Source organism: Mytilus edulis, chromosome 7 (assembly GCF_963676685.1).
Source record: "Mytilus edulis chromosome 7, xbMytEdul2.2, whole genome shotgun sequence".
Lineage (NCBI taxonomy): Eukaryota > Metazoa > Mollusca > Bivalvia > Mytilida > Mytilidae > Mytilus > Mytilus edulis.
In genome coordinates, this window is record NC_092350.1 from 89,954,987 (window position 1) to 89,969,656 (window position 14,670).

A 14,670-nucleotide genomic window follows, 5' to 3' on the forward strand; every position below is an offset into this window, starting at 1 on the left:
AAAAAAATCGTATCAAAATCGGTAAAGTTTCAGATGACTTCAACTTTCAGTGAGGATTAAAATTTTACATGAAAATTGACCAGTTCTAACCAGTTTAATCCAGTATTGACAAGTAGATTGTTTACACCACGTGATCGATTTACCTGTTGAGGTTAACCTTGATGATTGGATTTAATCGGTGTACATGATTCTCTTGTGTTTTAATTAATTAAGAGATCATATTTTTAATAACAGACTTGTAATAGGGGACAAGCAGACATTTGTTAATGAACTCTATTACGCCAGTCTTTAGTCAAAATAATTTGCCTGTTAGAAATTAATTGTGGAGTTACTTCCCCTGATTTTGCTTATTACAAATAAATGCTCCTCACACATAATTTCTCATTGAAAATTAGAATAAAGTACAAATTGAATGCAAAATTATATTAGAATGTTACATTAAGGATAAAAACTTTCGTAGAACATACCAACTAAAATGTTTTGCAAATTATTTTAGAGAATCATACCTTTATTGATACACAGACTTTTATATATAAGTGGTAGTAATTTTCAAATTGTAATGGATGTAAAGCTTAATGCCTAAATTTAATAGGAATAAAAATTTTAAAATTACATTCATATTTGAAATAAAATATTTTAACTATATATAAATAATTTAAAGTAAAAACTAATATGCATAAGAAAATAAATTAATTTGTTGTTGTTAAAAAGAATAGAAAGTTTTTAATTTACTGAAGATTCTGTATCAAAAATTAATCTTGTTCAAAGTTCATTGTTATGGTCAAATCTAACATGGGGAATGTGTAGTGTAACTACAAGTATTGGGACAAAATGGCTTGATCAAAATATAAGAAGTGACTTTAGTTTAAAGACTAATTGTGCTTTCTTTTCTTTTTCAAAGATATTAAAGTATACAAACTGTTTTATTGATTTACTTTTTCTACCAATAATGTTCTGACCCAAAGTCCATACAACACAGTACCATAGTAAACAAAACAAAGGCAAAAAGGTAATGACAAAAACTAACAAGAAAAAAATAAGCGACGCAACGCGACACACAATATTGTAAAATTCATTTCGTCACGCGTTACCCTGGTGCTATCCAAATATCCTGGGGAGAACACTGCAATAGATTGTAATTTTGTCACTTTAGCAGAAAACTGGTTATCCCAATTTTTAGTAAAGTGCATATGTTGATCAGTGCTCTAGCTAGAATTCAAAAGGGGCAGGGTGCCAGTGAAGGGCAGGGCACTTTTTTATGATAGGAGAAGGCACTGCTCATTTATTTTTGTCTACGTCCCTGCGTGTATCACGAGTTCACATATTTTTTTACTGTATATATTGTCAATAAAGATGCATAAGTTGTTGTTATGATTATTTATTCTATAAAATTTGCATAAGAAAAGTCATTCATACTACATGTTCATATAACATGGCAATACACATTCATACTATTAACCAAAAGAGGCAAAATAAACTTACTATTCTCCCCCACCCCCTCTCCTTCCAAAAAAATGAACATAAACTAAACATCTCATAGTTTACCATACATGTACATGACTGACAGAGTAATTGTATTTCAAAGAGTTTGGCCCTGTAAACTTTTTTTATTGTTTGTGTTTAGTAATATATTATTTGGTGTAGCTTCATCATGTTGATTTGTGATGAGAGTTTAACTACACACTTCCATTTCTGTAAGTTGATAGCTTGACACCATTCAAACATTATCTTTTACATATTTCTTACTTGAGAATGTATAAAACATGGATTGCCAAAAGTATGATTATCAAAAATAAATTGCAATATATTTTTTTTGTATGTTCAAAGACAGTTAGTATCCTTAAGGTAACATTCTTATATAATTTTGTATACAATTGGTTATTTTTTCCTATTTTTATTGCTAGATAATATTTTAGGAGCACAATTTTGTAATAAGCTTTTTCAGGGGAAGTAACTCCAAAATTAATTTCCAACATGTTTACGTCTGCTTGTCGCTCACAAGTTGAGATGGACGATGTTTCTGTGAAGGCAAAGTTGATTACTTCAATTCAATTCTAAATTCATGAAAGTCTTCATTCATACACTCTTCCATTGTGACTATATTTATGACAAAAAGGTACATTGTCTTAATTAAATTACCTAGTAATTAACACCTTTGAAGTCTTATCCACAATATTTGATTGTAATGACATGATTAACCTCGTTACCTGGGGGCAATCACCAGGTGTCATATATGTAATTTAACTTCTGATAAGAAATAATCGATGAAACAAAATGCAATTTTACCAAAACGGCACAATGGTTTTTTCAGAAAACGGCGTCAGGGCAGAAGGGCGCGTCTTAGGGCACACAGGGCGCGGCGCCCTTCTATTTTGGGCTAACGAGACCACTGTTGATGCATATAATGCTAGAGATTATAGCCAATATAACTAGAAAATGCCATTCTGCCCTAATTTGCTTTAAATCCAGTGCAAACGAAAATACCCCTCTATAGAGGGATAAAATAGGGATAATTTTATCCCTCTAAAGAAGGATTATCCCTCTATAGTCTATACAGGTATAATCACCATCCAGGGGGTTTGTTCCCAACCTGTTTAAGTGATCACACTGTAATAATCCTGACCTTCACATTTTCCAGAATATTTTCCATTGTAATTCCGCCATCTTCGTTTCTATGAGGATCATTTGTTTACATATATATGACATTCATCACTGTACGCAGTTTCCTGAAATGTTCCTTTCATTGATGTGATAAAATTTCCCGCGCTTTATGCAAATTTTATGAAATTGAACTCCACGGAAACACTTCCGGTAAAAACAATGGCTGATTCCACCATTCAAAATCGTCTATGAAAAAGTGAAGGTCGGGATTATTACAGTGCGATCACTTAAAAGGTAAGTCAGTAGTGGTTTTTCTTTTTGCGATTTATGAATGGAATGTGAAAAACTATATCTCGAGTGAACGCGATTTTTTTACCGATAACCGGTACAAACTTTAGCTAACGGCGACTATAGTCCGAATTGATATGGGGGGTTTTGATCGCAGATCCTGCTTACTGTTCTGTCAGATTCCTGTATCCCATTTACACTAGGTATGTAAGAAATTCTCATTTATTTGTAATTTCCCATGTCCCGCTAGACTTCATTTCCTATTTTCATGGCACATTATTTGACTTTCACGTGTCACGATTACAAAAAATCTACAATCCCATGTCACGCTTAGAAGCCACTTACACCCACGTCCTAGTCTGGGGCATTGGACTACTGATTAACTATGCTGATGGGTATTGATTTAACCAGGTGTCAATTTGACTATGTGCCGATTTCACCATACCAGGTATCAAATTCAAGCGAAATGAAAGTGCTGAACATACATGTATCGATATCAGTGACTTCTAACACCAGTTTATATAAATAAACAGAAAATACAGTAATATTTCATATTTAAATAGTCATTATTTACAATACTTAATTTGTATGATCAACTATGTAATTAATATACCATGAGCCTTAACTATTTATTGTTGATGAGCTTGTGCTAATAAAATATTTGTATATGGACCATAATTTGGTATTGGAACCGTTTCCAATAACGATAGAAAAGTGATAAGTTGTTGCTCCACCATCAAATGCTATTATTTCTATTATAATACAAGTGCTTTCTACTCTCCCCTAGAGAGAATTTGAAATAAACAAATGTTTCAGATTATTCCGCCACTTTTCTGTTTCGTTTCTTAGCGTTAATTTTGCTTTTAAAGTGTGTAACGCTGGCCAATTTAAAGATAATCGCAGTGATATTGTTGTCTTTTTTTCAAAACTACCTCTACCGTTTTTTATTGGGAAAAATGCATATTTTTTATAGAAATTGGGAAATATTATTCTAAACCTATCTTCGATTTTTTGCTGACCTTTGCTGTCTTTTTTGCACTGTTTTGTTCATGTGTATTTTGGTTGTCAGACATTTTCAACCTGGAAGGTACTTTTCGGAGAGGGGAAAGAAACAGAAGCAATGATGGTACTTAATGCATCGAAAACCATATGTGTTACAAACACCATGATGATTCTGATCAGAAAACTGGATCTCAAAAGTGCTTTATAATATCAAAATAATAACATGAATATGATATATACATTATACAAACATTACTTCCAATGCCATCACTGTTTGGGGAAAATGTAGACCTTTTTGGGAGGAATTAGGTCATTAAGCCATTTTTTTTTAGAAATTGGGAATTTTCTCTAGGGGAAAAGGCAGAATTTCGGCTGTTATTTGAGGCAAACAATATCACTGAATCTTTGCCTGCAAAATCAGAACTTTTGCTTTCAAATAATAAAGAACATCAGCCTATAAGAATAGTCAGATGAAATTGCAGAGAACTATAAGTATTTCTGTAGCAGGTGTAAGAACACTAGCGTTACTTTGGATTCCGATTTCGTAACGCAAATTTTAGATGATGTAATCTGCTTTGTTGTAATAAAATTCTTTAAAACAATATGCAAATATGAACTCTCGTGAGATGTTCAAACAAGTAAATCAGATTATTTACACTCTAGTTTTGTTCTTTATAATAATTAAGTTAGAAAATGATGTTATCGTTATGCGTTACATTTTACACAAAACAGAAGTCCAGTTATTTCCTCTATTTTTTTTATTAAAATTGTTTTTGTGTTTAAGTTCTTATCATTTCCGGTCATCATGGTCATAAGTGAAACATGTGGCTAACATGTGATCACACTCTTACGACCGGATAAATGAAATACTAGGTCTAAACATTGTTTTTGTTTCCAACAGGATGTTAGCAAGCATATTATCATGATTATGTAGACTTGTTTCATATTGTTTAAAAAGGAAAATACAATTTTCAAAGATATCGCGCCGGGGGTCTATTATTTTTCCTACATGTGCATAATGTTACATAAGATCTTGAGTGAAAATAAATGCCCAATGACTTGACAAAATCCATTTCAGATTTGACTGACGTTATAACACACTTTGTTTCCGGATAACGATGTAAAGGGGCCTTGAAAAATTCAATCGACATTACGTCTCTTATCATTGAGCCGATGCTCCTTGAATTGATTTTGCTTCAGCAGTAAATAGTACTGGATATTTTAGGTTAATAAAGATAATTTAATAAAAAAATACATGTTAATTATACCGTTACACTTGGAATGTACGAAGTTGGTATCTTTGTCACAATTTAGAATTTTAATTTTTTTTTAATCATGTTCTGCAAACACTTTTCAGAAATGCAATAAACTTGTCAAAGGAGAAGTAAACATGCATGACTTGAAAGAAAGTACTTAATTGATTTTAGCCCACTAAAGTAGGTTAAAATGTGGAAATCATGTACAGGTCACAAATATCACATGATGTCTATTTTAAGATTTTAATTCCAAGTTAAAAGTTTTTATGGCCCCGCAATGAAGTTGTCGGTACCATATAGTTTTACCCTTGTCCAAAATTCGGCAATTCCTTTATTCCGTAATTCCGAAATTCCGTCATTCCGCAACAAACCATTATACAGAGTTTTTTTCGAAAGGCCTTCAGATATTGGGCTGACTTTTGGTATGTGAGTTAACCATGATGAGTTGCAGATCAAGTTTAAGTTTCGTTCATGACATATTCATAGGTATTAAGATACATGAAACAGTTGATGTTCATCTTTGTTTGATATGATTACATCATGGAATGCCTTTATTCAATATTTATATCATATTATATATTGAAAAAACCAAATACATTTATGAGCATGTTGATGTTGGTTACTGGAACAAAAACACAATGTGATATTTGCTTGAGGGGTAATATAAATTGAAATGAATAATGCAATTAAAAAAAATATATCACTCAATTATATCATAATTGGATAAAAACTCTGATTTGTGAATTATTATTTGTAGCTCATGTTATCATTGGTTATTATGTTATTAATAAAAGCTTTTTTTTTCTCAGCATGAGCAGGAATACTTGAACTTCATCAATGCTGTTAAGGGAGGACCAGGAGAGAAAAGATTAGCATCACAGTTTATTGCCAGATTTTTCAAACATTTCCCGTCACTAGCCAACCAAGCTATCAATGCCTTGTTTGATCTGTGTGAAGATGATGATGTTATGGTATGTAACATCTAACCAGGCTTGCGTTCAATATAGTAGCAGCTACATAGTGCTAAAAATGACTATTGATTGAGTAGCTAGCCTAGCTGCTATCAATATCTAGGTAGCAGCTAGGCTAGCTACATGTTCAATAGTCCTAAATCTACGTAGCCCTATGTAGTTGCTAGGATATTGAAGCAACCCTGTGCTGGATAGGACACATTAGTACATGTATCTATTGTTTATCCATATTTTTGTTTATAGGTCAAACTATGATTTATGTCTGCTTCCTGTTTCCAAACTTTTATTATGAAATTGTTATACACTTTTATCCTGTAACTTATACCTGCTTTCTCTATTTTTTTTTTCCTTTTCAATGTTTTGACTAGTTCAACGCTTGATCATATTGAAATACAAATGTACTTGGTTTTATGTCAAATATTGACTCGACTTGTTATTTTGTCCTGGTGAATCTGTCTGGACATTCCAGCTTCCTCTGACCATAAAAAGTGACTGCCATGAAATGGCCTACAGTGCTGTAAGTACCCCTGTGAGATGATAATGAATAATTCATGAATATGCATGAACATTTCATGAACTGTTCATGAACAGATTTCATGAACAGTTCATCATATCTTCATGAACATTTGATGAGCAATTCATGAACTGAAAATCGACAGTAATGTTCATGAACTTTAATGTTCATGAACAATTCATGAACAAGAAAGGTTCATGAGCATTTAAATGTTCATGAACAACAATGATCATGAACCCTTTCTTGTTCATGAATTGTTCATGAACTTTGTTCATAAATTGTTCATGAACATTGAAGTTCATGAACACTTAAATGTTCATGAACTTTCTTGTTCATGAATTGTTCCAGTAGATTCCACTGGAATTATCACTGGTAAATCCACAAACTGATTAACTAATATAAAAATTATGTGTGATATATAAACTTCTCTTCCTTTCTGTAATTCAAAACTTGCTGTCTCTGTATTTCCAACAATAATTGCTGAATAAAGGTATTAAAATGGAGTCTGCATAAAATCTGTTTCATATCATTGCTGGCAGCTCATATTTAATCCCCTAAAAGTACAAAAATATCCACAAAGAATCAATTGTTCAAGAGGTAATGATTGTATGAAGCAATACATTCAATAGAAACAGCATTATGCATCTTAAATTGCATTGGAAGTTTAAGTTAAACTCAAATTTAGTACCCCCCCCTCTTTAACCCTTGAAGATGAAACTGGCGACTTAAATTATTATTAACGTTTCACCAAGTTAATTTACGATGAATATTATTCACACAATTTAATTTCTACATATCAGATTATCATATATACCCATGTACCATTTACATGTCAGATTACGATATGTCTGTTATGAATGTGACAACAATATATCAATTTATCATTCTTCATTAATTTATTGTCTGCCTAAACTTTCTGATGTTTTGCTCAGATTAAAATCCTAAATGTTTTATATTGCCTCAACAAATTGTATTTCATAATCATTATATGTTAAATCAAATACTTATCTGAAAACATCTGCGTTTGGATTCTCCATTTTTGTTATCCAGCGTAATCATATGACGTCATATTTGCAAGTGCGTTTAAGTCAAGGTGTCAATCTCGTCCTATATAATATCGGCCCGAAGTTGATTCGTCCCTGTTATGGTATTTCAGTGAACTTCTCAAAATCGGTCGACCGTTGGACTACGGAAACAGCCGATTTGCGGGGTTTGCCGGTTTTTTAAAATTTAAAATCACAAGAGTTACTTCCCCTTAATATGGGTGTTTGAGAATGTTTTGAAAATGTATTTCACTTTCATTAAAATATACGTTTTCCTTTTAAAATTTTAGTTTTGTATATAATATCTATCTTAAAATACAGCTACAACTTCTATTTCATCTTATTTTATTTTTTTATTTTGCAGGAATAAAAAAATAAAAACACCATACATTTATGATATTTCACGAATAATTAGGTAAAATGTTCTACTCTGAAAGGTCGAAACGGTATCTTTGATACTCATTAATTCGTGTGATGTAAGTTATAAATGTTACACCTAGTGATTCATCAAAACTTCATGACCATTCATAAATACTTTTAATGAACATTTCATGAATTTTTATGAGCAGCTAGTGATTCATCAAAACTTCATGAACATTCATAAATACTTTTAATGAACATTTCATGAATTTTTATGAGCAGCTAGTGATTCATCAAAACTTCATGAACATTCATAAAATACTTTTAATGAACAGTTCATGAATTAAATTCATGAACCTTCATTTATGAATTATTTATGAATTTTCATGTACCATTCATGAACATTCACGAACCATTCATGATAGTTCATGAAGTCATGAATTTCTTCTCGCCGGGGTAACATTAAACACCAATCCATCAATATAGTTTAATCCGATAGCACATGTAGCATTGCTGCACCTAAATTGTATGAAATTAAGAATAACATGATGTCATTGATTGAATGTTCCTTTTTCATTTTGACATTGGTTCAATGTAGCTTATAAAGACCATCAAAATGTTTCTGTGTACATGGTGTCAGTGATATTGTTTGCATCAAATTACAGCCGAAATTCTGCCTTTTCCCCTAGAAAAAAATCCCAATTACCAAAAAAAATGGCTTAAAATTCCTCCCAAAATGTTTTACACTTTCCCCAAACAGTGATGGCATTGGTAGTAATGTTTGTAAATATCGTATTCATGTTATTATTTTGATATTAGAAAGCACTTTTGAGATCCGGTTTTCTGATCAGAATCATCATCATGGTGTTTGTAACACATGCATGACATGTAGTTTTTAATGCATTAAGTACCATCATTGCTTTTGTTTCTTTCCCCTCACCGAAAAGTACCTTTCAGGTTGAAAATGTCTGACAACCAAAATATACATGAAGAAACAGTGCAAAAAAGACAGCAAAGGTCAGCAAATAATCGGAGATGTGTTTAGAATAAAATATACAAATTTCCCAATTTCAATGAAAAATTTGCATTTTTCCCAATAAAAAATGGTAGAGGTAGTTTTGAAAAAAGACAACAATATCACTGGGTGTATGGTTTTGAAATAACAACTAGAATGCATTACTGTCAATTCAGAACTTATTGCAAGGTTTTTATAAATGCAAATAATGTTACTAGGTAAGTATAGCAATAATACGAACATGTATTCTGAATTTCTGATAACCAAAATATAGACAATAGACATGCTCTATTTATAAAATACATTGTAGCAATAATAAAACTGGAATTTTTGTCCATTCTTGAAAATCGAAATGATAAATGCACCCTAGCCTGTGATTTCTGAATACACGATATATTTAAAAGTTTACAGTCATGTCAGCATTTGAGAATAATGAGATAGTTTAAAAGAGTAATAAAATGAATGATATACATTATATATGAACATTTACAGATCCGTAAACAAGCCATTAAAGATTTACCAACCCTGTGTAAGAATTCTGCTGGTAATGTACCAAAGATTGCTGAGGCTTTAACACAACTACTAGGATGTGATGATACAACAGAACTTAGTCTCATTCAGTCGTCACTTATCAATCTAATGGCAGTGTGCTGTAAAGGTTTGTATTCTGAAAGTTATTTCCTATATATATATATATATATATATATATATGAAAATATGAAGATGTGGTATGATTGCCAAGGTGACAACTCTCCACCACAGACAAAAAGACATAGAAGTTATTAAACAATTATAGGTCGCTGTACGGCCTTCATCTATGAGCAAAACTCATACCACATAGTCAGCTACTGAAATTCAAACATGACAAATGTAATTCAATTTAAGTGAAAATAATAACAGCCTGATTTGTTTTGCAAAACAATGAACGAAAACAAATATGATATAAAGCAACAAATAACAACCACTCAATTACTGACTCCTGACTTGGGGCAGGCAAATACAGAAAATGGCAGGGTTAAACATGTTTGTGGTTGCCCAACCCTCCGCTAACCTGGGACAGTGGTGTAACACTTCATTGATTATATATTTACAGGAACTCTACAAGGTATGTTTAAACAGATTTTATCAGAAGATGAACTTGTGAGGGAGAGAGCCATCAAGTTTTTAGGTACCAAAGTCAAAGTTCTTGGAGAAGATACAATAGATAAAGAAGCTGAAGAATTTCTTGTATCGCAGTGTAAACAGGTAACAGGATCAGACTACCTGTTTTATGTTTTCCCCCTCAAATACATTACAAACACAAATTATCTTTCTTTGTTGAATACCTGGATGAAAGTTTAAACATGGAGCTTCTGTTTGTTGAAAATCTTGTCAAAATCAGATGAATGTAACAAATTTTACTCAAATTTGAAATGAGGAAACAATTTTTTTTTTAAAGAATTTAGAAGAAATAAAGCCAAACTAGTATACTTTTTATACATACATTTTTACAAAAAAGAAGCTACTGTGGATTCATTTATTTTCGTGGGTATCAATTTTCGTGGATTGCTGAAAACTTGCATATTCATGGATATTTGATTTCGTGGTTTTGTAGATCTCTCTATATAAAGCCTATTGACAAATGATTGAAAATAGGATATTCGTTGAACATTTGAATTCGTGGTTCACCTGTACCCACGAAACCCACGAAAATTGGTATCCAACGAATAATAATGAATCCACAGTATTTTAAAAGATGCTTAAGAGGCTCTAGTTATCTGGTTATTGTTCAAATAGGCAAATAGCATTCATAATAGATAACCAACCTTAAGGTAGATTGGGTGTCTTTTACCGAGAATCCCTACTGTAGACTCATATTGCAAAAATATTTCTTTGGTTGCAACATATTTTATAAAGTTCTATTCAATATACATTAGAATCATTTAACACTTGAAACTTAGGAATTAAATTAAAAAAACAACAAATAAGTTTTTTCCAGTGAGCTTTCGATTTTTAGAAAAATTATATGTTTAAAATCAAGGGCAGATAATTGTATTTAATTTGATAGTGCAATTTGCATTTGTTTTCTCAAGAAAGCAAGGTCCATGACATCAGTATCAAACCTCATGAAACCAAATGGGAACTTAACTACTTCCGACAAGGAAAAAGCGACTGTATTAAATGACTTTTTTACCAGTGTATTTACTGCTGAAAATCCAAATAATATACCTAATATTGAAGAGAGAAATTTTGAATCATCTTTAGACCACTTTGTGATCAATCAAGATACAGTTGAAAAATATCTACTTTTATTAAATGGAAGCAAGTCTATGGGTCCAGATAATATTCATCCGTTAATAGTAAAGAGTATGGCAAATACATTTTCAAAACCTTTGACTTTGATATTTCAAAAGTCCATTGACACTGGAAAAATTCCAAAAGAATGGAAAGATGCTAGAGTTACCCCACTTTTTAAGAATAAAGGTAGTAAACTGGATGCGGGAAATTACAGACCGGTCAGTCTAACTTCAATTGTTTGTAAAACTTTGGAAAAGGTTATACGGAAGGAAATGATTGATCATTTAATAACCAATAATTTGTTATCAGACTCACAGTTTGGTTTTCGCTCTGGAAGATCATGTATATTACAATTACTTGATGTCATGGAAGATTGGTCATTATATATGGATAATAATATATCCTGGGACACATTATATCTCGATTTTGCCAAAGCTTTCGATAAAGTGCCACATAAAAGATTACTAAAGAAACTGTATTCATACGGTATTCGTGGATCTATATTAGAATGGATAACTGACTTTTTAACTGGACGTCGACAACAAGTTGCGGTGAAAGGGGAAAAATCTGAATGGCAAAATGTAATTAGTGGAGTGCCCCAAGGCAGTGTACTTGGACCTGTTCTTTTCATTATATTTATAAATGATTTACCAGATGTTGTGGAGTCTATAGTAAAAATTTTCGCAGACGATACTAAAATTTATGCACCTACTTCTAAATCTGATGTCTTACAGAATGATCTAGATGCCCTCTACGATTGGTCCAAGTTATGGGACATGAAATTTAATGTGAACAAATGTAAACAAATCCATTATGGAAGAAATAATCCTGAAAATGTTTATACCATGATCAATATCGATATCATTAAAGATGAACAAGAAAAGGATCTTGGAATTATTTTTCAAAATGATCTTAAATTTTCTCAACATATATCAAGTAAAATAAATAAAGCCAATAGTATACTTGGGCTAATTAACCGAACTTTTATCTTTAAAGATCAATATACATTTTTAAGACTATACGTTGCGTTGGTACGACCACACGTGGAATATGGAAATACAATATGGTATCCGCATTTAAAGAAAGATATTAATGCTGTAGAAAAAGTGCAGATGAGAGCAACTAAATTAATTCCTGATATACGACATTTAAGCTATGAAGACAGATTAAAAGTACTTAAACTACCTTCCCTAACTCACAGAAGGCGAAGAGGTGATATGATACAAGCTTTCAAAATATTAAAAGGATTCGAAGATATATCTTACGAAAGATTTTTTACTGTCATCAGTACAAATACCCGTGGGCATAATTGGAAATTAGCAAAACCTAGATGTAACACTTCTTTTCGATTAAGACATTTCTCACAACGAATTATTAATGATTGGAATAACCTACCAGTTGAAGTTATTTCATCAAAAACTGTGGAAGCCTTTAAAATTAGTATAGACCGTCATTGGGAGTCAGTCATGTATCAGTTAAGAAATTGATGAGGACACAAATAGTTTTCTATATAACTTTTTAATTGTGTGAAATATTGCACCAAATCATGCAGGATTGATGATTGTATCAGTTTTGAAAGTGTACCAAAATAGGGTGGGCTAAAAAGGATAGGATCCTTCCATATGAGCCCCACAACGATCTTACAGGTATCTTACAGGTATCAATAATCTACAAACTGAACATTTTCAAACTTTTTTGAATGGAAACTGGTTTATATAAAATTACTTTTAGAATACAGTTAATTACATAAGATTAAAAAAATCTCATTATTTTTTCCTCAGGTTTTACAAGATGTAACTAAAGAAGAATTTATTTTGATTATGGACGTATTAAGATCACAAAGTTCAATGTCTACAGTGCAAGGGAGACAACAACTTGTAGAAATTGTTACTGAACAGGCAGACTTGGATCAGAGTTTTGAGGTAAGTCTAAGAAACGATTTGAAGAACATGTACAAATGTTTTTTTTTTACCTATATGTAAAAATCTGTCATCAAGTCACAGTGGTCTAGACAGGATTTGGAAAGGGCAGGGTGCTGGTCAGAAAAAGGTAAATTTAACGCATGTCATTGAAAAAAGGGCAATTATTTAAGCCTCATAATTTGTTAGCTTATAATTCATATATACAAGTCTTAATCATGTTCATTTATAAATTTTTGCTACAATATGTAAGTGATATTTGTAAGATTTTAATTTTCATTTCAAGATTTGAATGACCTCCCAGTAATCTTTTCCAAAAAAATATGTTTAATTAAAAGTACATTCTGTTTTACATTTTTTAATTTGCAACCCAAGTTTGGCAGGTCAAAACATGTCTATCCAATTTTTTCTGATTTGCGGATATTTTTATTTTCTTAGAGTTCAATCTTTTATATCCAGCACTGAACAAAGAAATGTCCTGTGCACAGATGTTAAGTAACTGTGCAAGGCATTAAAAAATTGCTCCCTTGTGGTTGGTAAACGAGCAGTGTTTTGAAGAAAACAGACAAATGAGATTTTCAATGTCCATGAAAAAGTCGAAACAACAAAAATACAAAACTCCAATGAAAATTCCTCAGAACTGAAAATCTTTTAACAATTGGCAAAATCAAACATTTGTCAAAAGATCAAACACTTCAAAACAACTGTCTTATTCTTGACTTTGTACAGACATTTCTTTATGAAGAAAATGGTGGATTAAAGCGAAATTATACATTTATAAATAAAAATAAAGACCACTATAAACGACCGACCTTTAACAATCATTTACAGCATTGAAGTCTAAAGAAATTCTAGAAAAGAAAAACTATGATTTTTTTTAAATTCAGTAGATAATTAAAATTGGTATATTTGGATAAAATCGATTGAAATTGTAAATATTTCAGATAATACTGGTAGTGTATTTGACCAACCTCTGATCGTGAATAACTCTGGCATATTTTATATTACAGGCTGAAGACACAGACTGTGTTGATCGATTGATTCATTGTATAAAACAAGCTGCGCCTTTATTTTCAGTGAGTAATATTAGATATTGTGGATTTATTAATATTCGTTGGATACCAATTTTCGTGGATTTCGTTGGTTCAGGAGAACCACAAATTCAAATGTTCAATGAGGGTGGTAAAGGGTTATTTTTGTGCAACGTTTTCGGCCTTTTTATTTCACGTGTTTTCATGTTTTGATGTTTTATTTCTCGTTTTCTCGTGTTTGGTTTGACGTGCATGCTTCGTGTTCTCCTTTATTTATTTTCTGTGTTTCGTGTCGGTACTCTTAATTTCTCGTGCTTGTCCTGCATTTGGTTAAAAATGAAACCGGGACTAAATTCAAAGTCAGTCCGGAGATTGTTTTAAAATATGTGTCCG

At 31.7% G+C, this 14,670-nt stretch overlaps 1 protein-coding gene across 1 annotated transcript in view; it reads left to right on the forward strand.

The window, feature by feature from the left end:
• Nucleotides 1-14,670, forward strand: part of LOC139482735 (apoptosis inhibitor 5-like) — a 41,100-nt gene that overhangs the window by 1,389 nt on the left and 25,041 nt on the right. Inside the window, exons 2-6 of the mRNA XM_071266805.1 lie at nucleotides 5,957-6,118; nucleotides 9,543-9,708; nucleotides 10,144-10,295; nucleotides 13,109-13,249; nucleotides 14,257-14,322. Coding sequence (XP_071122906.1) covers nucleotides 5,957-6,118; nucleotides 9,543-9,708; nucleotides 10,144-10,295; nucleotides 13,109-13,249; nucleotides 14,257-14,322 — 687 coding nt within the window. The remainder of the gene's footprint in view (nucleotides 1-5,956; nucleotides 6,119-9,542; nucleotides 9,709-10,143; nucleotides 10,296-13,108; nucleotides 13,250-14,256; nucleotides 14,323-14,670) is intronic.